Source organism: Sporisorium graminicola, chromosome SGRAM_8 (genome assembly GCF_005498985.1).
Source record: "Sporisorium graminicola strain CBS 10092 chromosome SGRAM_8, whole genome shotgun sequence".
Taxonomy (NCBI): domain Eukaryota; kingdom Fungi; phylum Basidiomycota; class Ustilaginomycetes; order Ustilaginales; family Ustilaginaceae; genus Sporisorium; species Sporisorium graminicola.
Window position 1 is genome coordinate 429,069 of NC_043738.1, and position 27,035 is coordinate 456,103.

At 58.0% G+C, this 27,035-nt stretch overlaps 7 protein-coding genes across 7 annotated transcripts; 3 read left to right on the forward strand and 4 right to left on the reverse strand.

Annotated features, from left to right (window-relative positions):
* Positions 1 to 1,529: 1,529 nt before the first annotated feature.
* Positions 1,530 to 2,486, reverse strand: EX895_005925 (uncharacterized protein; the record flags this gene model as incomplete). The annotated part of the gene is made up of 1 exon (XM_029886517.1): positions 1,530 to 2,486. The coding sequence occupies one exon, from the start codon at positions 2,484 to 2,486 to the stop codon at positions 1,530 to 1,532; it is 957 nt and encodes a 318-aa protein (XP_029736830.1).
* Positions 2,487 to 3,298: 812 nt separating this feature from the next.
* On the forward strand, positions 3,299 to 7,510 carry EX895_005926 (uncharacterized protein; the record flags this gene model as incomplete). Its single annotated transcript, XM_029886518.1, has 1 exon — positions 3,299 to 7,510. One exon carries the CDS (start codon positions 3,299 to 3,301, stop codon positions 7,508 to 7,510), a length of 4,212 nt encoding a protein of 1,403 aa, XP_029736831.1.
* Positions 7,511 to 8,418: 908 nt separating this feature from the next.
* On the forward strand, positions 8,419 to 10,785 carry EX895_005927 (uncharacterized protein; the record flags this gene model as incomplete). The annotated part of the gene is made up of 1 exon (XM_029886519.1): positions 8,419 to 10,785. The coding sequence occupies one exon, from the start codon at positions 8,419 to 8,421 to the stop codon at positions 10,783 to 10,785; it is 2,367 nt and encodes a 788-aa protein (XP_029736832.1).
* A 562-nt stretch (positions 10,786 to 11,347) lies between these two features.
* EX895_005928 (uncharacterized protein) lies at positions 11,348 to 13,783 on the forward strand (the record flags this gene model as incomplete). Its single annotated transcript, XM_029886520.1, has 1 exon — positions 11,348 to 13,783. One exon carries the CDS (start codon positions 11,348 to 11,350, stop codon positions 13,781 to 13,783), a length of 2,436 nt encoding a protein of 811 aa, XP_029736833.1.
* Positions 13,784 to 14,195: 412 nt separating this feature from the next.
* On the reverse strand, positions 14,196 to 19,539 carry EX895_005929 (uncharacterized protein; the record flags this gene model as incomplete). Its single annotated transcript, XM_029886521.1, has 2 exons — positions 14,196 to 18,598; positions 19,509 to 19,539. 2 exons carry the CDS (start codon positions 19,537 to 19,539, stop codon positions 14,196 to 14,198), a joined length of 4,434 nt encoding a protein of 1,477 aa, XP_029736834.1.
* Positions 19,540 to 21,318: 1,779 nt separating this feature from the next.
* Positions 21,319 to 23,070, reverse strand: EX895_005930 (uncharacterized protein; the record flags this gene model as incomplete). Its single annotated transcript, XM_029886522.1, has 2 exons — positions 21,319 to 22,889; positions 23,043 to 23,070. 2 exons carry the CDS (start codon positions 23,068 to 23,070, stop codon positions 21,319 to 21,321), a joined length of 1,599 nt encoding a protein of 532 aa, XP_029736835.1.
* Positions 23,071 to 25,167: 2,097 nt separating this feature from the next.
* EX895_005931 (uncharacterized protein) lies at positions 25,168 to 25,843 on the reverse strand (the record flags this gene model as incomplete). Its single annotated transcript, XM_029886523.1, has 3 exons — positions 25,168 to 25,200; positions 25,367 to 25,618; positions 25,799 to 25,843. The coding sequence occupies 3 exons, from the start codon at positions 25,841 to 25,843 to the stop codon at positions 25,168 to 25,170; spliced, it is 330 nt and encodes a 109-aa protein (XP_029736836.1).
* Between the last annotated feature and the right edge of the window lie 1,192 nt (positions 25,844 to 27,035).

The following is a 27,035-nucleotide window of genomic DNA, read 5'->3' on the forward strand; positions in this document are numbered from 1 at the left end:
TTCTTCTTGGGGCATTTTAGGGTCTAATGCGTGAGCACTCAGACAGCTCGGTCCCTTACGCCACAACCAAGTAGAGTGCCCATGGGTCCAGACCAAAAGAGCATGCCAGAAAGTCTGCTTGCTGTTGTTGTTGCTCCTCCCCCGACAAGCGCCACCGCCCTTCACACGACTGCAAAGCTGTCCATTCAAACATATTACGTACATTGCAGGTGGCATGTATCGATCTTGTTGTGGTCTTCGGGGGTAGAGAGGGGGAGCTTAGCTGCGAGCACTGCTTCCTGCTGTCGCGCTGGTTGGGCTATACGCTAAATGCACGCCCACTCGTTCCCAGACTAGTGTTGGAATCATGGATGGAACGAGGGGAAGAAAGTAAGTCGCACATGGCAAGGTTCATTTTTCTTGGTTGAGCGCGCACCCCGTTCCGATCCCCGACGGCTTTCCCATTCGCGAGGCCAGTTCGAACGCCGCTGTATTCGCTAATTAGAACCGGATGCGACGCGAAAATCCTCCATTACAGTCCCAAAAGTGCGAATTAAAGTGCTTCCAAAAGCCGTTTGTATTGTGGGTCCAGACCCTCGACCGTGGCTGCGCGAACATTATTGATGGAAGCCCGGAAAGAAGTTCGGTTGGAGCTGCAGCAACTGCAAGCCTTGTTGGTCGCGTCTTGTGCCTGTAGTCGTTCGACAAGGATGTATTCGGCACCAGTGGCTCGAAAAGAAACATGTCAACGCTGCTGAGCGCAGATCATTCCCACCTTCCATGACACGAGTTGTGTGGGAGCTTCGCATCTGGAGCGACATCATTGGCTCGGCCCAGCTATGGTTCTGCGTGCGGTACCACGGTAGTGTTCTGCAATCGCACAATGGAGTTGCTCCCTCGAGAATAGAGGCCATTCTCAGTTTATGTCTGCTATCGCGACGCTTGATAGGCTGGAGCCAATAGCACCCTGCGCTAGGACTCGGCAAACGCGGGACACTCAGCCTGTCTCCCCAAGCTGGATCTGAAACATGGTCTGCACTCGGGCACGTCCGACCAATGGCAAATGGCAGCGAGCCAGGTACCGCAGAGTGTGTTCGGTTCTGCCAAGAGCTCGTTCGCTTTGCTCCGGTACCGCCTCTATTAGGACAGGTACGGTCTTAAAACAGTGCTCAGCCCGCGCAGCTGGAGCTGCATCCAATCCGTCGTTGACCGCGTTCCGTACAAATGGCCAGACCCTCACCTGCAGCGAGCGAGCAGCCGCTTGCTGCCTTGTTATGCGAGCTGAGTTAAGCTTGTACCGCCATAACACTTTCCCCGCCTCTATTACCCTTGATGCCTCTACAAGGATCCGATCTCGTCCGCTTGATCTTTACAGATCGGCGATCGGGGCTCATGAGCAGACGATGCCACACCTGGGCAAGGATGTTTGAAGGCTAGGATGCACATTATCTCTGCTGATTGCTGGGTATATGGTGGATGTTTAGATCCGTCCTGGTGCGGCGTGCGATGGCAGATGCTACTCCGCATTGCTGCACAGCTCAAAGCGCATTTCAGAGGCTAGTTGCGTGACCGCGGAGGAACGCAGAAACGGCATCGGCGCTCCAGCAACTCTGCTCTGCTCTTCGCCTTTGCCTCTGTTCCGCCTGTGCCCTCTTGGCTTCCGCGCCATCCTCGGAATCGTCGTCGCTGTCCTCTTCCTCTTCCTTGGCGTCGTCCCCTTCGTCCTCGCCGTCGTCTGGGTCTGGAAGTCGTTCGCGAACATTGAGAACGTTGCCCTCCTCGTCCGGTGCATTTCGAAGATGGTACCACATGCGCAAAGCTCGAAGCGCCAAAATGTCGTGCTGCGAGATCTCGTCCTGGATGTGGACCAGCTCTGCGTGGATATCTTTCTGCGCGTCGACGCCTGCAGATGCATCGTAGCTGTCGATCAAGCCGCTTTCCTCCTTTAAGATCTCGACCTCTGGCGCTGTGCGAAGTAACGCGCCAAGAAAGTTGATGTTGTCGTCTGGAATCGGCAGCACGGGGTGAGCTAACAAAAGAGGCAACGGGTTGTTGCGATCGTAAAAGTTGAGCTCGGGTAGGCCGTCTGCTGTAGCCTTGACACCATCGTCAGCCGCACCGCTCGAGCTGGCCGCACCCATGATGCCTCCAAAGAGTGCAGAAGCCTCAGCTGCATCAGCATACAGGTTGGCGTTCTCTGCTTCTGCTTCAAGCACCTTGTTGAATGACGCGAGCTGCGATGGCAAAAAGTGCGGAGATGCCGACAGGAGGGATGACGAGAGCGAGTAGACGTGCGAGAGCAGGTTGGTGTATCGGTGCAGCAGCGCCGGCCACTCGTCCAAGCCGGGTACCACTGCGATCTCTTCTTTGAGACCGACGATGGATGACAGAAGCGACTCGAATCGCTGTAAGAGGATCTGCAGGTGCTCAGCGGGTATCTGCACCCTTGGCAAGGTCGGAGGCGCCGACACGGCGGCTGCAGCCTCGGCCGCTCGTTTTGATGCCATTGTGTCTTGTCTGTAGTCTGACTCGTCGGTTCATCCGCCAGATACGCGAGTGATGCCGTGAGGTGCTGTGACTGTTCGCGGACGTCCCGACCTCCTGAGCCTCTTGCGAAGCTGTGTTAGCCTCTTGACACGACAGCAAAGGAGCCGCCTGAACTGTCTGTCAGCTCTTTGTCAGAGTGTTCCAGTTTGACACTGTTGCTGGCTGATGACGATAAAAGCGACGAAAGTGTAGAATGTCGATTCCGAGCTACGGCCTCGTCAGAACAAGTGATGAGAAGAAACGCGGAGAACGAAACAGGAGATGACGAATGTTGAAATCGTCGAATCGGGACCGCGTTCGTTTTTGGCGCACAGATCCACTCAGCGTCGGAAGGACGTGCCGAATTTGCGAAGGGTAAATGGTCTTGGCAGCTGCACGCCTCCACACAAGTGCTTGTCGAAGAGCACGTTACAGTCACAGAGTGAATTCGTTGTTTCGGACTGTCACTACTCCGAAGAACGGCAGAGTTGATGGAGTGCTCCCGACCTCCGTCTCTCCTAGCCAATACACAACTCAAGCTACGTTCGAGCTGCCGGAAGGTCCTCTTTTAGCCATCGTAAGACGTCTTTGGCCTTCGTCTCGCAACTCTCGATCAGCTACGGTGCTAGATCGCCTGCGCTTGAAAGTCACAACCCAGCTTTGTTCTGCGCATCTGTTTTAGGCCACCATCTCGATAAACTCGTTGTCAACTTTGCATTCTTGACCTTCGCATCTTCTCGTTCCGACTCGGAACACACTCGCCCGCAGCTAAACGCCGCCATAGTCCTTGAAGATGTCCTCGTCTTGGATCAAGTCGCTTCGCGACCGCGCAGCGCAAGCTGGCGGATCTAGACCGCCCGACTTCCTCTTTCAGACCGACTGGTCGCGCAGCCTGGCCAACGCACATCTCAGCAGCGCTGGTACCTTCAATGAAGGGCTTCTCGCTGGCCTCGCTTTGCCCGGCGAGGTCACCGCCATGGCATTTGACCCCGTCCAGGGCTTCCTCGCAGTCGGCACCACGCTTGGCACCATCCACCTCTTCGGATCCCCCGCCGTTCAGCTCTCTTTCTCGCTTCGACCAGCTCACAAGGTCAATCATCTTGCCTTCAAGTCTGGCACGGGCCTCTTGATCTGTATCGATGAGAAAGACAACATTAGCGTATACGACCTCGAGCGACCCGACCCGCAGATCAGAGCCGCTCACGGCTCCTCGAGTAATCAGTATCGCGCCTCGAGCGCATCTACGGGGCATAGCATCACAGGTCCACCACATCCAGATACACCACAACGAGTCGGCGTTCACACCGTCCGCAACAAGGTGACTTGCATCGAAGTGTCCTCCGCCCATTCTCACATGTTCCTCGGACTTCGCGACGGCACTGTCGATGCCTTTGACCTTGAGCGCATGTGTCCATCCCCATACCGCGTTCCCAATCTTTGGTGGGAAGAAGAAGAGATCCTACGCAAGTCCGGTGTCCCTGATGCACCCAACCGTCGTCACGTGCCGCTCATCATCGACATCAAGACCCACCCGAAGGACATCAACCAGATGCTCTTGGCCTACGAGGGTGGCACCATCCTGCTCGACATTCGCGAGCGTGCTGTTCTCAAAACTTTTCAGCTCCGACTACTCCCGGGTGCGAGCGGCTCGGGCGGACATCCGGATCTGATATGGACAGAGCGTGCACCTCCTGCTACTTGCATCGCCTGGAGACCAGACGGCGAAATTTTTGCCATGGGCCATGAGGACGGCTGTATCTCCTTCTGGTGCATTCGCGACGATGACAAGCCCATCATGGTTCGAACACTGGACAGCCTCGACGTCGAAAAGCCCCTCGTCGATCCTACACTCATGGACATACCTCGGCCGTCAAAGGAGCCGATCTTCAAATTGGCTTGGTCCGGCTTCCCGGAGAAAGGTTGGATCGATATGGCGAGTGAGAGTGCTGCCAACTGGCAGTCTCAACAACGCCAACGCACGTCTTCATCCACCGATCCAGCTGATAGCCCCATTAAAGGCACAGTGCTGACAGTTTTGGGCGGTGCCAATGCCGGCATCGATCCGCCTGGTCTCTTCTGCGCCAACCTTCCGCCCTACAGTAGCACACTCACTTTGTGGGGAGGCGCAGGCGTCGAAGCCAATCACAAGCTGCGTGTTGCGCTGCACGACTCGCTCGTACCTTTGTCCGAGGTTGTGTACCCAACTTCGAGCATCGTCGAAGACTTTCTGCTATTGCCCAAAAGTAATCCGCACTATTCCGGCACCTACGACCCGTCTGCCGTGGTAGTTCTGCTGGCAGCAGATCCAAGCCTGCCCACTTTGCCGCCGCCTGCCGCCGCGCGCGGCCTCGCTTGCTTTGCCTTCCCGCCCAAGCCACACTCATCCACATCGCCGCTCCCTCCACCGCCGTCAAGCCATCATTCGGGTCCGCAGAAGGAGTTGCATCTGCCCTTGCCTCTCACTCTCTCGGGCGGAGGCGCCATCTTGGGTGCCAAACTTCAAATCTTGACCCCTCATGCTTACCGCAAACTCGTTGGTCCGCTCGATGTGACCGGTTTGAGCCAGAAGCAGGAGCAGCAAGCCGCGGCGTCCGCCCTTCGATTTTCGCACGACAATAGCAAACCGCCGCTTAATCTGGCAGGCGGAAAAGCATCGGCCTGTCTGTCTGGCGAGGGCACCGATGGCATACCGGACCTCCTTCGATCAGCCAGATTTCGAGTTCTGCTCACCTGGCATCTCGATGGCACGGTGCGGTTCTACGATGCCAGCCCGCAACTACTGCTGATGGGCCGGCCTGACGAGGACGACTTGCGCAGCCAGTCCCCGTTCCCGCGCATTTGGTTGCAACAAGGCTTTCCATCGCCTTTGCCTCACCTTACTATCGACACAAGGAGTCTCCTGCGTAGCCCGTCGATGGTAGGCCATCCCTCCTTCGACCGGGCCCGCGACAGAGCTAGAGTGCAGGATGTGCAATTTGCTGCCGAGGTCCTTGAGGCGACGATTTCCCTTTCTACGGGACAGCTGGTCCATTGGCGCTTTGGCTTTGCTCATCTCAGCGAGACGGAAGCAATTCAAGACCAGGTGGAGGAGGCCATCGTAAGGGAGGAAGCGGAACAGGCGCAGCTCATGATCCCGCCCGTGACAAGCCCACGTAGTGCTGGCAGATCATCCATCTCGGTTGCCTCGCCCCACTCTCGCAATAGCATTGGCTCGTCAAGCTTGCTCGACGCTGAGATGTCTCGAGCCATGAAGGAGCTCGGAGTGGAGGATAGCGGACGCAGTGGAGCTGCCGGACCTTCGTCAGATGTCGCTGATGCCAATCGCCTGTCAACACATAGCACAGAGGTGTACAGTGGTGTTCCTCCCCCGCGTCCGCGTCGTGATCCCAAGAGACTTAGCACGCACGGCATGCCCGAGGGCAACGTCGATCACAGAAGTGGATTCTACGCCGACGCAGCGTCTCTTCAGTCAGGAACCGGCCCTGCCTTTGTGCCACCTCAGGGGCACAATGCTATGCCGTCAACCGTGACCGAGCATGACGAAGTCGTCTTCCTTCAACACCTTGCGGATCCAAGACACGACGGCTTCAAGCCCAACTTGATGGTGGATCTCATGCGAGGTGAAGTATCTGCATTTGCCGCGACCGACATTGGCTTCATGGCAATCGCTTGTGGTACTACGCTGGCTGTGCTGGATTTCCGCAACGCCGAGCTCATCCTGAAAGAAGGGGTTGGCGGTCAGCACGATGCTGGACGCAGCGACAACAGCGATGACAGGGCACTTCGCAAAATCCTGGAAGCCGAGTCTAAGAGTCCCGTCGTTCATCTTACTTTTAGCGTCTGCCGCGTCGCTGAGGATCCGAGTTTCGCACCTCGTCTCATCGTAGCGCGGGCCAACGGGTTGACTACGGTATGGACACTGCAAAAGACGCTCGATTTGTGGCTCATGGAGCGAACGGGCACGCAGAAGCTCGACGAGATGAGCGGGACCCGAGCCATTCACATTCTCGACGTCGGCGGTAGAGATCGCCACACTCTACCCAGCGATCTGCAGCAGGCGTTGCGAGAGCAGGAGTATGGTCCCACAGGATCGATGTCCCAGTCGTCGGTGCCACATGCGGACGTTTTGCTCGGCTTTACAGACCAGCAAGTGACGCTTCGGTATGGTGTGACAGGATCCATTGTATCGCGTGCAGAGATCGGCGAGCGCGTACTGGGCTGTGGAATCATCGAACGGGCGCAAGACAAGGTAGCCTCGGTGGTGACGTCGAGCAGCATCCGGCTGTTCAGCTTGCCTCGACTGGAACCCATTGTTCGACTGCAGCGTCACCATCGAGAAGTAGGCGAGGTGCAGGGCGCGAGGCCCTCGATCTCCTTCGACCCGCATGGAGACTTTGTCGAGGTATGCAGCAGCCTGGATGTGCGGCTGTGGACGACATTTGCATCCTTACGTCGACCTGGACAGCCGAATCTCACACTCTATAATCCGGCGTTGGGCCATGCGATGCCGGTGCATCCAGGCGTGGCAGCCTCAGCGGCAGGAGTTGCGACCAGCATTGCGGGATGGTTTGGCACCAAGACCACGGGCGTGCTCTCGGTCGGGGCTCAGATGGACGCGGTGCTTGCAGGACCCAAGCGGCCGGAACCGCCCAAGCTGGCAGAAGCGCTGCCGCCGCGGGACTATCGGCCAGCTCGCGTGGCAGCGGCGGCACAGGCGGAAAGCGAGCGAGAGCGGCCTGAGGAGCGCGGCGCTGCTGGTGGATCGAGCCTGCCAGCTGTGCGAAGAGATGCAAGCAAGGCCAAGGCGGTGGCTGCGTCGACCACATCGGCATGGCAGACAGGCTATCAGAACATTGATCTGCTCAAGGCACGTGGCGCCATGATGAGCGGAATCGAAGACGGATTGACGTCCCTCGAGCGCGGGGCAAACGATTTCCTGAAGAGCACGCGCGAGGCAGCTGTCAAAGGCGCGGCCAAGGACAAGATCAACAAAATGTTCTTTTGAAGGGCCGTCACTGCTGCACAGTAAGATAGTCGTACTCAATTCGATCTGGGTGTAAAGGCATTGGCGCGAGGAACCTCTCTGACTGTGTGCGTGCGCGACAGGATGGAAACCGCTCATCGAAGCATCGTGACACGATGATGGAGCTGACCTTTCTAGGTCAAGATTAGATCGGCCGTCTGGTTCGTCCTGCATCTTCGACAGTCGAGCGTTAAAGTCGCTCAAACGTAAATAAATAATGCTCAATGTTGGAGAGAAAGCACTTGACGCAGAACGTGGCCTGCACGCGAGCTCCGCTACCTTGGCTCTTCCCTCTCGTCTTTCGGCCTTTCGTTGGTTGCTCATTGACAACGTGCGCACCTTCAGGTCGCGTCGGCAAAACCCCAATGCACGGCAGGCCTGCCGTTCCTTTTGGTACTGTACAGAGAAGCGGTCACGCCGTATAATAAAATCAAAATCGATTTTAATAAGACAAGACCAAAACGGGCCGTCTTTGGTTCGCTTCACGACTCACTGTGTGCCTGGGCGGCGGGCAATGTTCCTCTACGGCCGCACGCAGACCCTCGATCTTGCTTCGCTTTGCCGCCTCTCTGTCTCTTTAGCGAGCTGGGCTTTCTTCTCACTCAGAAAAACTCAGCCGAGTCGGCGCCGCTCTTTTATTGCGACGCTGCATCCGTCTTACCCTTCACCCACGCAGACATCAATGCTCAGTAGCAACGCGCAACACGCAGACGACATCAACCCAGAGCAACCCAGAGCGGCTGCTTTGCGCCTTGGATGGAGCAATCGTCGCCATCCGTGCGCTTCCTACCGCTCACCACCACCTTGTGACAGCTTCGATGCACGGAGCCACGACATCGACTCTGAGATACACCTCCTCGCCCAAGAGCGCGTAGCGCCGACCGACCAAGATGAAGTTCGGCAAGACCTACATGGAGACCATGGCGGACCCCGCCTTCCCCGAGGAATGGAGGAACGGTGCTTTAGAGTATAAGCATCTCAAAAAGCTCATCAATGGTGTCGTCGCCGAGCTCGAATCCATCGGCCTCGGTGCTGATGTTCTTCGAGAGCTTCTCATTCGCCCTGAAGATGAGGCGAATGGCTCCCCACACGACTCGCCCAAGCACAAGACAAACCCGCTCCCAGCCAACGTCGGTGGCTCTGATTCTGCGCTGGCAGACGACTCTGGCAACAGCTCGGAACAGGAAGATCAGCATGGTGCTCCCAAAAAGCTCACTCCCGCTGGAAAGTGGGTCAGCGACTTTTCCGTCGACATGATTCGCAGAGCCTCAACTCCCGGCAAATCGGTCGCTGTGACGAATGCAAAGGCCACAGAGACAGCCGAGGCTCCACCAGCGTCCTCTAGCAGCGCTTCTCAACAACTGCCGGCCAATTCCGACGTGCTAAACGTGCCTTCGTCACCCAAGCCTCGTCGCTACAGTCACGGCGTCGAAGCCGTCAGCTCCTCGATGGACGATCTATATTTGCACTCGGAGACGCGCGGCCGAGCCTCTTTCAGCGCCGGTCATCCACCAGATGCTACCAAATGGGCAGGGCTCGGGCGAAAGGACTTGGCAGCCATGGGTCTGAGCAAGAGGCCCTCCGATGGCAACGCTGCAGCCGCTCCCAGCCGCTCCTATGATCCTAGCCCAGGCCGTCACGATTGGAACGCTAGCAAGTGGAGGGAGGAGGCAAAGCTCGATTGGGATCCCAGCTCGAATACTACCAGGAATCCTCGCACCACCCTGTCCCTACCCAACACCTCGCGCAACGACAAGAGTGCCAGTCCGGCGAGACATCGCTGGGTCGAAGGCAAATACGGCCGCCGCGCCCGTGCCGAGTACGAGCTCGGTGGCACACCAGAGCACCCCGTGCCTCGCATTCGACTCTACATCGAATCGCCGCTGCCTTCCGATGATGAAGGGGACGATGACGAGGATGCTGACAACAGTGAGGCTGCCAGTCTTTCGGACGACGCTAGCAGCCGCAAGAGCCTCGAAGAGCAAATCATCGAGCTTCCCACCACTCCCACCAGACGCTTCTCGACCATCCCAGAGGATGGTCCCGAAGGCGAGACGCGAGAGCAAAAGGTCAAGCGTCAGAGCGAGATTCGAAGGAAGCGCGGCACTCGTTCCCGCGAGGTGGTGATCCCACTCACGGCAGACACACAGTTCCTGGACACGCTGACGCATGCGCTGCAGAATCTGTCCAACATCCAGACGCACCAGCGTGACAACTTTGTGCTCGAGACCGAGTCGCTGTGCTCGGCCATCGCACGTGCTTCTAGTCCCTTTGCGTCCAAAAACGATCTGTACGTGTGGAGGGAGATTTTCGGTCTATGGGTCGACATGCAGGTGTTCGAGAGCCAACGCGAAAAGGACCGTGGCGAGCTCAGCATCGATGAAAGCGAAGCTCGACTGAAGCGCTTTGCACTCGAGCTCGCCAAGCGCGGCTGGATCCACGATCCTGATGCGCCTGCGCCGAGCAAAAAGGGACGTCTCGTCAAGCTCAAGCTCGGATCGGGTCCCAGCAGTCAGGGTCTCAAGAATCAAGCCAGCGCCACCGCTATTGAGGATTTCCTGCGTCTCAACTTTGCTCTGCTTGACGTGAAAAAGTTTCAGCGCGTCAACGTCGAGGCCGCACGAAAGATCCTCAAGAAGCACGACAAGCGGACGGCTCTGACGGCTAGCAACGATCTTCGGGCTTTCATGGCGCAGCAGGAGGCAGCGAGGCGTGCAATGGGGATCCATCCCGTCGGCTCAGGCGGAGTGATCAACCTCCCCGCGTCGGCGTTCCAGCCTGCAGCGGATGTATCGAATGGCAATTCGACAGCGCTCGTCTCGTCGGCCGCGCACCCTTCGTTGGCGGCGTTGCTGCCGTCGGCTACCACGGGCATCCTGTCCGAATCGCTGCCGCACATCCTCCTCTCGCTCGTCACCACCACGCTTCTGCCCATCCTGCCCGCCGTCGACGACTACAGCTGTGCCATCTGCACTTCGGTGGCGTGGAGGCCCGTACGGCTCGACTGCTCGCATCTGTTCTGTCTGCGATGTCTGGTCAAGCTGCAGCGACAGGGCAAGGACGACTGTCCGCTGTGCAGGGCCCCCAGCGTGGTCAAGACGGCCGATCGCCGAAACATGGACGAAGACGCCGACAAGTACCTGCAGACGTGGTTCCCGCGGGAGGTCAAGGAGAAGTCCAAGGACAACGAGAAGGACCGTCGACAGGAGGATCTCGAGGCCTTGGGGCTTCGCGAGGAGAAGTGCGTGATCCAGTGAACGAGCGACGCTGCCCGTCAAGGTTAGAAGCGCCAGTAGAGGCTTGGCGATACCATGATACCCGCTTTTTTTGAGGTGTCCCGAAGAGTAATGGTCCGGCTCACGCCTGCAGTGTGTAGCCGCAGTTCAATTTTAATTTATATCTTGCACTGGTTCAACTCGCATTGCAGTGTGTGAGTGTGTGTGTGTGTCTGCGGCTATTCGAAGCTGTTTGATCGTGGCTGAAAAACAAGATTACATTGGTACATAATCTGTTGAACACCAACCCCTAACATCTGCGGCCATAGAACCTTGAAAGCACCGCATCCCGTCCGATCTGCGAAGTTAAGCAAGGTATCGCCTAGTCAGTACTGCGGTGGGGGACCACGCGGGAATCCTAGGTGCTGCAGTTCTCTTTTTGGTGACGGTTCTTGGATGATGAAAGAAACGAGTTCAGGGTCCAGGTGGCTTTTGAAATTTTTACCCCTTGTTTCTTCCTCTCCTGCCACCATTCCTGCATCCATACCTTCTCTGCACACGCCACTCGGTCTAGGACGCCTCTCGCGCGCAGACAGCGACCAAGATGAGCGGCACCCCACGCATCCCATCGACACCCGCAGCGGGCCCGACAGAGCTGCGGTCCGCTCCATCATACGCAGGACGGTGGACGAGGCTCAACCCGTCGCTCACACCGTGGATCCTGTCCTTGCTCTCGGACATGGGGTTCCACCAGATGACGCCCGTGCAGGCATCGACGATCCCGCTGTTCCTGTCGCACAAGGATGTAGTGGTGGAGGCGGTGACGGGCTCGGGCAAGACGCTGGCGTTTGTGATTCCGGTGCTGGAGATGCTGCTGCGGCGATCGACCAAGTTGAAGAAGGACGAGGTGGGTGCTTTGATCGTATCGCCTACGAGGGAGTTGGCGGAGCAGATTCACAAGGTGATCGGGACGTTTTTGGATGCACAGAACCAGGTGGAAGCTGCTGCAGCAGCAGCAGAGGGAGACAAGCTAGAAGAGGAAGAAGACGCAGAAACCAGCGACAGTGACAGCGACAGCGATAGTGATTCCGACTCATCCGCCGCTCGCAAGAAAGCCAACAAGAAGAAAGCATCCCCACCACCGAAAACGACGACGAAAATTGCAGGGGTACAGCTCGTCGTCGGCGGTTCCAAATCCACCCCGCTCGACGACTATCGCATCTTCCGCGACTCTGGCGCGGACATCCTTGTCGGCACTCCCGGGCGACTCGAAGAGCTGCTCTCCCGAAAAGGCGTCAAAAAGGCTCAACTCGAAGTGCTCGTCCTCGACGAAGCAGATCGCCTGCTCGATCTTGGCTTCGCGGAGAACTTGCGCCGCATCCTCTCGCTCCTCCCCAAGCAGCGCCGAACGGGGCTCTTTAGCGCAACGATGACCGACGCGCTCTCCGAACTCGTCCGCATGGGGCTGCGCAATCCGGTGCGTGTTGTGGTCAAAGTTGAGGCCAAGAAAAAAGCAGCCACAGCGACATCAGCAGCAGCAGGAGCATCCGCGGGCGCGGCGGCGGGCGACGATTCGAGACGCACACCAGCCAGCTTGCAGAACCTCTTCCAAGTCTCGCGTCCGGAGAACAAGCTATCTCAGCTCGTGCGCATCCTGCTCTTCGAGAACAGCGACAAGGGCATGAGTGGCGGAGCGCGCAAGTTCATCGTCTACTTTAGCACGTGTGCCCAGGTCAACTATTTTCATTCGGTCTTCAGCCAGCTGGCGGTGCTCAAGCAGAACCGGATCAAGCTGCACGCACTCCACGGCAAGCAGACGCCGAGCAAGCGCAAGAGCATGTTTGACGCCTTTGTTGCGAGCACGGCGCTGGATGGCGCTGTCGCCGCCTCATCTAAGGCGACAAGCGGGGCGACCGTGTTGTTCTGCACGGACGTTGCTGCACGAGGACTGGACTTGCCCGATGTCGAGGTGGTGGTGCAGTACGACCCGCCTACGGATCCGAAGGTGTTTTCGCACCGATGTGGCAGGACGGCGAGAGCTGGGCGCCGGGGACGCGCCATCGTCATGCTGCACTCCGGGCGCGAGGAAGACTTTGTCGCGTACATGGGTGTCAAGCGTATCCCGCTCGCACCCTACCCGTACCTCTCTGCGACACTCGAGGGCGTCCTCGAGCCCGAGGAGCCAGACCCCGCCGCGCGCGAGTTGGAATCCACCATCCGCACAATCGCACAGCAGGACCGCGAAGTGTTCGACTTCGCCATTCGCGCCTACGTCTCCTACATCCGCGCATACAGCAAGCACGAAATGTCGTACATCTTCCGTCTGGCCGACCTGGACCTTGCGGGTGTCGCGCATGCGTTTGGCTTGATTCGCTTGCCCGCCATGCCCGAGTTGAAGGCGCGCAGGGCCTCCGGTGCGTTGGTGTACGACGAGGCGCAGATCGACTTTGGTGCGATTCCGTTCAAGGACAGAGCCAAGGAGAGGCTGCGGCTCGCCAAGGTCGAGGAGGACAAGGCAGCGGCGCTGGCTAAAGCGGCTGCGGCTGCGGCAGCGGTGAAGGACGCGGACAGCGGAGACGATTCAGATGACTCGGACGCATCCGGGTCGAGCTTCTTCCCCGCAGCAACGGCAGTCGGCGGCGGCAAGAAGAAGCGCAAGGTGGACAGCGACGCCGCCGGTGCCTGGTCGGCACAAAGGGAGCGCCGAGAGTTGCGGCTGGCACGCCAAGAGAAACGCGCGCGCAAACGTGCGTTCCTCAAACAAGAAGCTCACGCAGCAAAGCAGGCGCAAGCCGCCGGCGCCGCCTCTTCGTCCACGAAGGACTCACGCAAAGTCAAGGACGACAAAGACGACGACGACGACGAAGAGGACGACTGGAACGAGGAATACCGCAAACTCAAAAAGCAGAAACGCCAGCAACAACAGGCAGCCGCTGCGCGCAACAGCTCCCACTTCCACAGCAACGATAACGGCGACAGCGACGCCGGCTTCAATAGCACCAGCGATACCGAACAACCAGAGCCCTTCTTTGTCATTTAAGTTCACGTTGAATATCCCCACCCCCCTCTTCCCCCCCTGCAATCGCAACATCACACTCTGCACTGCACTACACTAACTTAACCCCAAGCCTGACGTCTCAACCCTCGAGCCGGCACCCACAACACAAGCCAGAGCGCAACAGCCAGACAAAAGCCATCCAATCCAATCGTGTGTTCTAAGCGTGCGGGCCGATAAGGTAAAAGTACATCTTGACAAAACATGGGAATGCATCAGCGCGATGCGATGTGTGTGTAGAGAAACATTGTTGGGAGAACGAAGCGATTCCGGTGACCAGCGATACAAAACTAAGGAAACCAAAGCAGAAACAGAGATAGATTGGGGGAGGGGGGGTTGAGAGAGTTGAGGAGGTTGAGAGAGTTGAGGAGGTTGAGAGGATTGGCGATTGACGAGACTACATATAGTTACGAACCTCGATACGAGCGCTGTCTTCCTCGTGCAAACCGTCTTCGTGGTTTGCTCCTTCCAGCGCCGATTCCTCCATCGACACGCCGAGCGAAGGGCCCTCCTGCCCATCTTCCATAGCACGCACCACTTCGCCCTCAAGGTCGCGTCCCAAGCCGCCTTGCTCGCGCGACGAGCGACGGATGAAGATGGGCGGCTTCTCCGCCATCGCCACCTCGGGCGCCGATAGCACCTTAGGCGCTGGTCTCACCTTGGCTGCCACTGGATCCTCGGCGACCACCTTTACGGGACCAGGGCGCATCAGTCGACGCTTGCTGCTCTTGCCAGGCTTGGGTGTCGTCTTGACCTCGGCCAAAGCGTCGTCGTCGCTCTCGGCGCGTGATGTAGAGAGAGAGGCCTCGCGCGAGAGGTTCGCAAGCGCAGACGAACCGTCTGCCTCTTTGCTCGACCCGGCCACGGGAAACTCGATTGATTGCGAGGACGAGGCAGCCACGGGCGTCTGCGTCGCAGCGATCTCGGCCGCCACAGCCTCACGTTCGGCGATCGGGTTGAACGAACCGCGTCGACCAGACTGGATCGAGCGCGGTCCCATCACCGTCTCGGTCGAATCTCGTTCAATCAGACGTGGCGGCGAGCCTGGCTGGCCCGCGGTGGGAATAGTCACCTCGAGTCCTGCTTCAGGCTTCTTGACGCCAAAGTAATCGCCGTGCGCGGGGGGCGCAACATATCTTGACAGACTCTGTCGTGTCGAAGGGTCAAAAAGCCACTTGACCAGCGTCGATTCGAGGGCAGCGCTCTTGACCGGCTTGGAGAGGTAGTCAGACATGCCTGCCGCCAAGCACTTTTCGCGGTCGCCGCGGATGGCCGAGGCAGTCATGGCAATAATGGGCGTGGTGCGGACGTCGACGCTGTCCGACTTGCGCAATCGCTTGGTGGCCTCGTATCCGTCGCAGTTGGGCATGTGGCAGTCCATGAGGATCAAGTCGTAAGGCTGCTTGCCCACCTCTTCGATGGCCTCGAGACCGTCCTTGGCCACCTTGCAGCTGAAACCCATCTTTTTGAGCGTCTTGAGCGCGATCTGTGCATTGATCAGGTTGTCCTCCGCCACCAAGATCCAGATGTCCTTCCTGGGTCGTTGCAGGGGGTTCTCGCTAACACCAAGGCTGCTGGTGGCTTCGTCCATTTTGATGGTGGGGATTGCCTCTTCATCGGGCGAAGAATCGCCGCCGGACTCGGTGGTTCCAGCCTTTTGGAAAGGAATGCTGAACCAGGCATTGGAACCCTTGTTTTCGACCGACTCGAGACCGATGGTTCCGCCCATGAGATCAACCAGGTTCTTGCAGATGGAGAGACCCAGACCAGTGCCGCCGAAGCGACGCGCAAACGAGGGATCGGCTTGACTGAACGGCTGGAACAGCTTCTTGAGGGTGGTCTGCGAGATACCGCACCCCGTGTCGCGCACCTCAAAGTGGACGTGCAGGCTCTTTTGATCCTCGTAGGTCTCGATGACGCGGAGCGTGATGGCACCGGCAGCGGTGAATTTGATCGCGTTGGTCAGCAGGTTGGTCAACACCTGACGTAGCCTACCCGCATCACCGACAATCTGACCCGTGAAGCTGAGCTGGCACTCGTTGCGGAACTCGAGACCTTTCTTCTGCGTCGCAAACGTCAGCATCTTCTGGGTATCCATGATTACCACGTTGAGGTTGAACGCCGTCTTTTCGAGATCCATCTTGCCGAGTTCGAGCTTTTCAAAGTCGAGGATATCGTTGATGACGGTGAGCAGCGCGTCGGCCGATCGCTGGATGTTTTCGGCGAAATCACGCTGGTCCTTGGAGAGGGGCGTGTCGCAAAGCAGCTCTGACAACCCAATGACACCGGCAATCGGCGTTCGAATCTCGTGACTCATGTTGGCCAGGAACTCGGACTTGATGCGGCTGGCTTCCTTGGCTGCCGTCTCGGCGGCAAGGGCACGCGACCTCTCATGCATCGACTCCTCCAGCTTGAGCTCGGCACGTCGGCGGTCGGTAATGTCCATCGAGGCACCGACGACGCCAATGATCGTGCCTTCGTTGGCATCGTGCTCGTACGACTCGTCGCGCTGCGGCGTGTATTGCGTGCGGAACCAACGACCCTCGATTTCCATCTCTTGAACGACAGACTCGCCGTTGAGAGCACGACCGATGGCTTCTCGGATCCCCGGCGAATCCCAGACCTCGTAGATGCTGCGGCCGATCATGTTGCGTTGGGCTCCACGCTTGCCTGGGCCGCTGACAGCGCTCTGGCTGTTGGTTTGTGAATCTGCATCCTTGTTCTCTTCGCTTCGTGCGTTGAAAGTGCCGGTGCCAACGGATCCTGTGAGCGAGTTGCCCGAACCAGAACCGTCACCATCCGAGCCGTTGGGCGTGCCCGGAGCGAGCCGCAGCGAGCGCACACCTGGTCCCTCAGCGATGGTGATGATGGCGTCTCGGTCGATGGCCCAAATGGTGACGTGTGCGTGGTTGATGACGCTAGTGAGCTGCGCTTGCGACTTGCGCGATGCTTCCAGTGCCTTGACCTCGCTGTCGCAGTCGGTGCAACTGCCGTACCATTTGACAATCTTGCCCGTGCTCGGATCGCGTACAGGTAGAGCGCGGCCCAGCAGCCATCTCCAGCTACCGTCCAGCACCTTGCATCGGTACATGACCTGGTATACTTCGCCTGTGCGTAAGGAATGAGACCAGCGGAGGTTGGTCTCTACCATGTCATCTTCGTGGAACAAGTGTTGCCAGCCGCGGGACAGTAAGTCCTGTGTGCTGATACCGGTAACGCGGGTCCAACCTTCGTTGTACCAGTCGACGCTGCCGTCAGCCTTGGCGGTCCAGAGCATCTGCGGCATGCTGTCGCAGATGGTGCGGAAGTATTCTTCACCCTTCTTCTCGACTTCCATCCTGTACTTTCGCTCCGAGTCTGTGACGTCGACGAGGGTGATGACACCACCAATGTGCTCTCCAAAGCCTCCGGCGTCGCGCATGGGCTTGGCGCTGATCTCGTACACCCTACGTGCACCCGTGTCGGTAGCGACACAGCCGATGCGAACGGGCTTGGTGAACTGGCCATAGATGGCGGCCCGGTAGATGGGATAGTTCTCCTCTGGGAAAGGCTCGCTGAAATCCTCGGTGAAGCAGTCCATGACGTCCGAGAGCCAGGACATGTCGACCTCAAGACCTTCCCTTGGCTTGCGCGGCTGGGCCTTTTTGGGCTTATCCTGAGGGTTTTTCTTTTCGAACATCTTGAGCATCTCGTCACAGGCGCGATTGCGGATGACAGTGGAACCATCCGAGGCCATGGCCATGATGGCGGTTTCGATGGTGTGAAAGACGCCTTCCCTGAGCTGCTCAGTCTTGCTGATCTGCAAGTCGGTGGGGCTCATGCGTCGCTCGGCAAGACGAGTGGGAACGATGCTGATGGTGAAGTACGACTCGTGCGGAAGCGACGCGCCTCGGCCGTCCATAGACTCGGAGCGATTTGGAGCAAACGGAGATTGTTCTGGCTTGTCGGTGTCCACGGAGAGACTCTTGGCGTAGTGATTATTGAAGGTCTCGGAGAAGACCTCGTCAGTGGGGTGCCAGGCGGCGATGGACATCTCTGCGGTGAACATTTTCTGATCATCCTGGAGGAAGGTGAGGCGCGTGAGGACAGGCGGCGCCCAAGCGGCGGTAGCGCGGACTTGAGATGCTTCGTGGAGCGCCGCAGCCAGGCCGCTACGGTGGGAATCTGCGACGAGTTTATCCATGGTCTGGCCCATGCAGCTGACGCCGGTCATGAGGAAGATGCTCTCGCAGGGACGGTTCATCATGCGAATCCTTCGGTTGTGATCGAGAACGAGCATGGGAGTGGGCGCAAAGTAGAGCGCCCGAACGGACTCGTCGAGATCGAACATTCTGGTGGACGAAGACTCTCCAAAATAGGTGGACGAGTTGGCAGGGAAGGGTAGGTTGACGGGTGGCGAGCGGTGATCAAAGCTGAGCGGGTTGGAACGACGAGATGCGGGAGCCGAGCTGGAAGTGGCGGGTGAGTCGGGATTGCTATGCGCGGCGGTTGGAGCAGTGAGTGCGTTAGACTGCGAACCAAAGCTGCTGGTCGAGCGAGGCGGGTGGTTGACTCGGGGCGAAGATATGGCGCGCGTGGGAGGCAAGGGGGTGTAGTGAGGGCCGGGAAGCGACTCTTGAAAGGGAGTGAGCGGCACTGGGTTGGAAGCGACAGGGGGTGGGAGAGCCGCTGAGCCGCTTGCGCTCTCGAAGCGCGCCCTCTTGGTGGTGGAAGGCGAGGCAGCGGCAGAAGCTGCCTGAGCCGATTGGTCGGAGTGGGAGGCCGACTGCGTCTGGATGGATGTGGTGGTGTCAGCCTCTGCTACGGGTCGCTTGCGTGAGGGAGGAGGACGGAGAGGATCTTGGTGAGCAGGTGGGCCCGAAATGGTGACAGAGGTTGGAGATACTCCCGACTAGGCTCTGGAACTCGCTGCAAAGGAGTTCCTAGAACCGGAGTATCGTTTGATGAGCGTAGAGCGCGTGGATGTTATCGACCAGGTGTCGTGATGGCTCTGGTATACGGATGTACCAGTGGATACCCTGCTATGCGCGTTCGGTTGGTGATGGGGCGAGGCGGATCGAAGCAAATCGATGGCGGATGATCAAGGAGGTGGTGGAGCCCAACGTCGGAGAGAGGCCGCTTTACGAACGGAAACGGACAGGGCGTCCAGAAATGAAGACCCTGCTGCTGCTCCCTCGATCGTCTGCGAACGGCCCGCAGCAACGATGACAAGGATGGGGAGGTGCAAAGCGGGGAAAGGAACGAGGATGATGGAGAAGGAGCGAAGAAAGCGGTAGCCACGGTCACCACCAAGGCATGTGTGTACGGTAAGACGCAGTCAGTCAAGACGATCGATGACCGGGTGCAAAAAGGGCAGGCGGCAGAAAGAGAGAGGCGCAGCGAGAACGACCAAGAAAGGATGTTGGGTCAGGCGTCGTGCAGACAGGCACATCCACCCCGCCGGACACCGACCGCAACAGGAGGACCAAAGACAAGTTGACGATCGGTAGTATCGGCAGAGGATTGGCAAAGGGGAAAAGAAGCGGGCGATGTCAGCGGGAAATCGAATGCAAATTGGTTCGAAATTCCTGTCGGATTCTCTCGTGCTGCTCAGGCGGGAAAAGGAGCTGCAGAAATAAATTTCAAACCCTCAATCGACGAGTGCAAAACAAGGAAATCAAAATCGAAGAACGCTGCAACGGAAGCAGACCTGCAAGCCAGACAAGTACACTAGCGTCCTCATGGTGGGTTGCCAAGGCCATGTGGATGCTTGGCCTATGCAACAACAACGTTGTAAGGGTATAAACGGGGCGGCGCCATCCCACGCGACGGTCCAATATGCTCCTTCGCCAGCATCCAATGAGCATCCGGTCAGGCGCGTCCGAGCCTGTTCTGAGATGGAAAACAAGATGCAGCGTGCGACACCAGCTCCGCCCTGATGTACGGGGCGGAAGGCAGAGACAGCTCCGAAGCGAATCCGCTGCACCCGTCGATGGCACAGAGCGCAGGCGGAATGTCAACTGGGTCCATGGTAACACTGGTTCCTGCGGTGCCGCTGCCGCTGCTCAAAGGACGAGAGGGCATGCAGTAGAATGCAAAGCAAATTCAGGTTGCTGAATCAGTGATAGAGTGTCCGACTCTCAATGCCGCGTTTTCGTCCAGAGACCGGCAGAAGCAGCAGCGGCGAAAATTGCAACGACGCTGGGAGTTCCACTCAGGTCGATCCGGTTCCGAGACGCAATCCTGTGGTGTCCGTCTTCTGCGAGCCTGCAAGCCTGCCCCGCCGACCATGATCAAGTGAGAGGCAAAACCTGATGAAATCCATATGCTGTGACCGATGTCTGCAAATTTGGAGCAGTGTGCCTGAAAAAGGAAGACGTCGAACTGGGCTGCAGCGGGAAATCTTACCTGACGCAGAGAAGGTCGGGAAGGCGAGTGCAATCACCGTTTCTGGACAGCGTTGGCCGAAAAAAGAAAAAGAACAAAAGCCACAATGAAAAGGAGGCAAAATGATTTCAATTCGTGTCGAAATGCAGCTGCACCGGTGAATGCAAGATCCAACGGATCCCTTTGCGTCGAACAACGCCGTGCCAGTCATATCGCCGACGACAGATCGGCGCAGCCCCCGATCGTCCTTCCTCAAGCCCAGTTCCACCCATTTCTGCTACCAGCGCTGCGCACAATCTGGACCGAGTCTCTTCTGCATCCCTGTGACGAGAGGCAACAGCAACGACGGAATGGTCAAGGCGAGCTGGGCGCAAGCGCGGGCTTCAACCGCTGTGGCCGGCTCATGGTCGACACTGCCGGGAATCGCTTCTTTCAGCCCCTCTTCGGCCAGACCGAACCCGTCTTGCTTTGCATCTAGCTATTAGGGCAACGAGCCAAGCTCATGTGATTGTGACGACTGTTCTGCTGTTTCGCTTTCCAGATTCTCTCTTCTGCGCGAAATAAAACGAAGCTCGACGAGAGCATTCCTTGGGAGAGCAGTCGGAAGCAGAGCGTTTGCGAAACGAGTGGGCATCTAGACCCGGCAAGGAAAAGGTATTGGCCTCGATCCGCGACACTTAGACTCATTCGCCCCCCGTCCTTCCTTGCCTTGCCTGCTTACCATGCACCTGCCCTTCACGAGAGTGTCGTCCGATTCGAGGAGAGAAACGCAGGATTCCGCTTCTTCAGCGCGTTCGGTGCTTTCGCCTATGCTCGACTCGCCGATCATAGCCTTCGTTTTCGATGTTCATCATGGCCTACCCCGATTCGTGCATGTATAGGCGTCGACTGTGGACGTGGACACTCAAAGCCAGCCGACGGTACCATGGAATGCGGGGAGAATGTGCGGCTCTGATTTCGATGGCGGTGCTCTGGTTGAGAGCCCAAAAAATGGCAACACGTTCAGTCTCACGTCACAACTTGCACACCCGGAACGCTGGATCGTGTGCTCATCAGCTGGTGATATACGAAAGCGAGGTTGCATACATTACAAGGACAGGACAAGAAGCCAGGACAAAGTGGAAACAGTAAAGCTCCACACACACGCATACCATTTAGATACGGGCAGGAGCGTGCTGGTGAGGAAGGTGCGAGTACAGAGCCGAGGTGAGGAACTCATCCGGCGCAGGAGCACGCAGCTGGTCGGCAATGTATCGCTTGGCCTTCTCGACGCTGGCGCCAATCTTGCTCACCTTGGCCGCCTCCTCGTCCAGGATGCGGTCGACGTAGGCCGGCGTAATCGCGTTGCCCTCGGCCGTCTTCTGCTTGTGGTACACCCACGACCACAATCCCAGACGTGAGATCTCACCAGTGGCAGCGTCCTCCATCATGTTGGCCACGGGCACACAGCCCAGACCGTTGAGCCAGTTGGCGCAGTACACCAGCAGAGCGGCCACGTTGGCTCGCACGCCGGCCTCGGTGATCTGGCCGGGCACGTTCGAGTTGAGCAGGTCCAGAGCCGACACCTTGACCTCCTCGCGTCGCACGTGGTACTGGTTGGGGCCGAGCATGTGCTTGTCAAACACCTCGAGCGCGATCTTGACAAGCGCAGGGTGCGCCACCCAGGTACCGTCGTGACCCGCCTGCACCTCGCGCAGCTTGTCGGCACGCACCTTCTCCATGGCAGCGTCGTTGGCCTGCGGGTTGTCCTTGATGGGGATCTGCGCAGCCATGCCACCAATGGCGGCGACGCCACGCTTGTGGCACGTCTGGATAAGCAGGTTTACGTACGCCTGCATGAAGGGAACCGTCATGGTCACGGCCGATCGGTCGGGCAGGATGGATCCGCTGTTGTAGCGCTGGCGCTTGATGAAAGAGAAGATGTAGTCCCATCGGCCGCAGTTGAGACCCGACGAGTGCTGGCGCAGCTCGTAGAGGATCTCGTCCATCTCAAACGCAGCCGTGATGGTCTCGATCAGCACGGTACCGCGGATGGTGCCGCGGGGCATCTTGACGTAGTCCTGCGACAGGTTGAACACGTCGTTCCAGAGACGAGCCTCAAGGTGGCTCTCCATCTTGGGCAGGTAGAAGTAAGGGCCGAAGCCGGAACGCACGAGCTCGTGGCCATTGTGGAAGAAGTAGAGACCAAAGTCGACGAGCGAGCCGGACATGACCTTGCCATCGACGACAATGTGCTCCTCGTTGAGGTGCCAGCCTCGAGGGCGGACGAGGAGCGTAGCTGTCTGGCCGAGGGGCTTGAGCTTGTACTCCTTGCCGTTGCTCTGCTTGAAGTCGATGGTGCGGTTGATGGCGGCGCGCATGTTGACCTGGCCGTCCATCAGGTTGGCCCAGGTGGGCGAGGTCGAGTCCTCGAAATCGGCCATGTACGTGTAGGCGCCCGAGTTGAGAGCGTTGATCACCATCTTCTTGTCGACGGGACCAGTGATCTCGACACGGCGGTCGCGCAGGCCGGGAGCGGGGGGAGCGCATTGCCAGGTGGGGTTGTTTCGGATGTGGGCGGTCTCGGGGAGGAAATCGGGCAGAGCGCCACCGTCAAACCTCGCCTGTCGGAGCTGACGTGCTTTGAGAAGCGACTGGCGGGTGCTCTCGAAGGAGCGGTGGAGCACAGCGAGGAAGCGAAGAGCCTCGGGGGTGAGGATGGAGGCCTGCTCGCCCTCGATCTTGCCTGCAGAGTCGGAACCAGCGGCAACGAAGTGGAAAGCCAGAGACGGAGGAATCTATCAGCACACTGCCACAGGTGGACCGAACGAGTCAACTGCAGGCTTTCGCTTCAAACATGAAGCTGGAAGCGACGACCACGACGAGGACAAAAACTTACCGAGCACGCGGACGCCTTCGACAGACATGGTGGCTATTTTGTTAGGGAGGGAGATGAGTAGTTGTTGTGGCGCGGATTGGTTCTGAAATGAGTTGACGTCTTTCGCTGGACCTGAGACGATGCAGAGGAAAGGAAGACAAGACGGAAGGAAGGTTGCGGTGGTAGAGATTGAAAGGGAAGCCACTCTGATCTATATACTGCTTGGCTCGAGGAGGCGGGATGCCACTCTCGATCGTGACGCTATGTCCTCGCGCAAGCCCCAGATGTGTGGGAAGTGCAGTCAGCAACGGCAGCGGCAGCCAGCCGGTCCAAGAGAAGAGCGAGAAAGCGGGTTGTGGAGAAAGACGAAAAAAGAAAGAAGCTTCCGGCTGCAGAGCCGGGGAAGCGGCGAGCAAGAGATAGGGCTCAAGTGCCTGCAGCACGGCGAGAATCGGCAACAGTTGGCAGAAAAGAAGCGTGAATGGCAGCATCAGCCAACCTGAGCCAAAAGCGGGCTGAAAGCGGTAGAGCCAGCGTAGACACTCGAACCTCCACCACGACTTTGCGGAGCACACTGCTCTGCTGCCTTGGCATTTTCTTGGCCTGTGCCCGGTCTAAATGGAAATAATGTCCCTCCAAAAAATCACTTGCCCGCTCGAGCGAGCGCATGCATGCATGGACAAGCATGCATGGACGTGAGAGCCTCTGGCCCAGGACGGGTTGTCGCCCGAAGCTTGAAGCTTGACGGACTAGACCGACCTCCTGGTCGACCTCATTCGCCCAGCTGTAGGAAATGCGAGCCTGTTACGGTTGGACCAATGAACGAGCGGAACTGTTGCTGCTATCTGATCACGATCAGGGATTGGATGGATGGCCACGTCGAGTCCACTCAGAAGCCGATAAATGGCAAGTGGAAGAAGGAGTTGAGAACATGCTCGCGACGATCTGTGCATCAACCAATGGAGCAAGGACGCTCTCGCAGGCTTTGCTTGGTCTGGGGAGACTGGCTCCCCGTCCATATCTGATTTCTCCTCGTGCTGCGGTCCGCTGTTCGTTCTTGTGGCGACCGATCTTCGGATGGCCGCACATCTCATCGCTGCTCGCTGCTGTCAAGAAGAGCTTCGATGCCCTTTGGCCATGGTTCCGACTGAATGCCGAGCGGCAACGTGACCAATCCTAGCTGGAAGCCCGGGGCGATCAACAGATGCTCTACAAGAGGCTAATCTGCCTTACGGAGGAGGCCGACCCTTGCCGCGCTCAATTCGGTCGAAAGTGGAAAATCGGAGGCCGTCTGGACCGCAGCGTCCGTCCGTGTCAGAATGGTTCGCAACCGAGACGGTGTCGACGTCAGTGCCTCGACCGGTCACGGGTGCGATCTTCGCTCGAAAGGCAATCAGTCCTAACCGGTCACAGGCACGCCTCCTTTTCTTTGCATCCGTGACGAGTTGATGTGAACCAAGGCGGGCATTGGCGTGAAAAAGGGCTAGGGACGAAGCGGCGCAAAGGGCAACTCCGGAAACGCCGCAGATGCCGTCCGCTGCTTCCGCTTCTGCGAAATTTCACGTCGAGGATCTTGACTCGTACGATCTCATTCATCGCCGATACCCAGTTCGTTTTTTTCCGATTCAAACCTCGACTTTCCATCGCTGCTCCTTGACTCCCCTCGCTGCACCGTAGGGTCTATCGCTGACCCAGGACGACCTCGAAGCTCCTAGGCCAATCTGATAAGATGATCACTCTCGGCGCTCTGGAATCGCGCCTGCATCTCACGCAGGCGCGGCAAGGAAAGTAGTTCCTGGCGCCTCTTGTCTGCAAGGGTTGGAAACGCTGCTCTTCCTCTCATCTCTTCGCGGCCCTCACACTCAATAGTCCTGCTTGCCAAGAGAGCATCCATTCTCATAGCGAGGCTATGCGGCGAGAAACGACTGCTCCGTCAGTCGAGACGGATGACAGTGACATGACCTCACAGCCACAGCGTGCGGTCCAGTGAAGCCTTGCACCGACGCACGAGTGGTTCAAACACCAGAAGCTTCCTGCAACAGTCAGCACACGGACCATGGCGCGCTCACGCGGTCGTCTCGCGAGTGCAAAGTGTTCATTTGTCACTGAGTGCGTAAAATGAGCTGTCTGTAGGTGCGTTTCGGCTTCAAAGAGAGTTGGAGAGCGAGCTGACAGCCTCCTGCAAGTTTGGATAATCAAAAGTCAGAAAGAGATATAATGCTGTCAGTGAAAGGCTCCCTCACGATGACAAGAGAAACGCCGTCTGCCCGCGAACGACAGTATTCGCTGTCCTCCGGGACACGTGCTGCTCGTGCAGCGTTCTCAAAGCCAAGTTATGTACTCACCTGAAGAGCAGCAGGGTTGGCACCAAGGACCTTGTTGACGGGCTGACCCTTGTTGAAGAAGACGAACGTGGGCATGGCCTTGATGCCGACCTCCTGGGCGATCTTCTCCTGGGTGTCAACGTCGACCTTGTAAAAGTCGATCTTCTCACCGGCAGGGGTCTCCGAGATCTTTTCAAAGATAGGACCGATGACCCTGCAGGGACCACACCAGGTGGCCCAGAAGTCGATGACGATGGGCTTGTCGCCGTTGATCTGTGCGAGGCGGTGCAAGTGGCACAAAAGGATGCAGAGGCAATCGAGCGGCAGAATTTGCAAAGACAAACACGCAAAGAGTCAGTCAACAATTGCATTTGTGAGTTTGGAACCAGAGGCAAGGTCCGGCGACTACTACGAGAGCCAGTGGAGGCTTGCCAAGCTCGCTGCAATACTCACGAGGGTCTGGAACTCCTCGTAGGACTCGATAGACTTGACGACCATTTTGAATTTGTACGATATGGGATTGATCTGGTGAATGTGATGATGGCGAGAGGCGGAGACGAGAAAGTAGTAAGCAGGTTATATACGCGACGCAATCGACAACGTGTGTTGTGCGTTGGTGTTGCTTGATCCAAGCACTTTTTTCCTTTCTTTCTCCCTCGCTGAGGGGTCTGGTGAATGTCCGCCACAGCTCGAGGCAAATGCCGACGGCGACGACTGCTGCGCTTCTTCCTTTCGGTCTATCGCGTTCCAAACAAATCCTGGATCGGCGACCAAAGCACGTCAGCAACCCGATTTCAACTGAGCAAACTCTGATCGGAGTTTAGGCAGCGTGGTAATTCTACAGATGTTAGAGTTGTGAGGCTTCTCTGGACTTTGCACCCAGCACACGAGCGAGCGTTGTTGCATAGCCGGTCGTCCACGCCTCGACCAGACTTGGAGACCAACGTCCTCAAACATATTCCCGGCACACAACGAGAAGGATTTCGGTCCTTCTATAGCCACGGCCTCGTCCCCCTTCTGCTTCGAGTGGCCGGGCTCGAGCATTTGGCGTCCACGTCCATCGTGCGCCTGCGAGGTGTGCAAGGATGGAGATAGGCCAACACTGCGCCTTCTCAACGTGCGGGCGGCTCTCATTTCTCCCCGTCGCCTGTCCGCTCTGCACCACCACCTTTTGCGAGTCGCACTTCCTGCCAGAACAACATCGTTGTGCTAAAGCTGCATCGACGAGCAAGGTGCTCAGCGACGACGAGCTTCTGCAGCGAATCGCAGCCTCCGGCTCATCCGGGCGTTTACCATGCCAGAAGCAAGGCTGCAAGAAGCTGAGCTTTGAGGTTCAAACACAACCAGCTACAGCCTCGCCGGCGCAACGAGCAGCAACAATAGCGAGCTCAACCCTTGGCCCACCGGCCACAGCACCATCGAAACGAGCCTTCACTCATGCGGCGCCTCGCTGCGAGCGATGTAAAGGTCTCTTTTGCGCTATCCACCGCTCGGCTGTTAGCCATGGTTGCCTTGCGCCTGCGCCTCTCACAGAGGGACAGCTCAAGCTCAAAACTATCGAAGATCGCAAGAAGAAGGCGGCTGCCGTGCTCGCCAAGAATTTTCCCAATCGTAAAAGGTAGCTGGCCGCATTGACTCACACTATATACCCTCACTTCATCAGCAACCGTCGCTGCATAACAAGCATCAT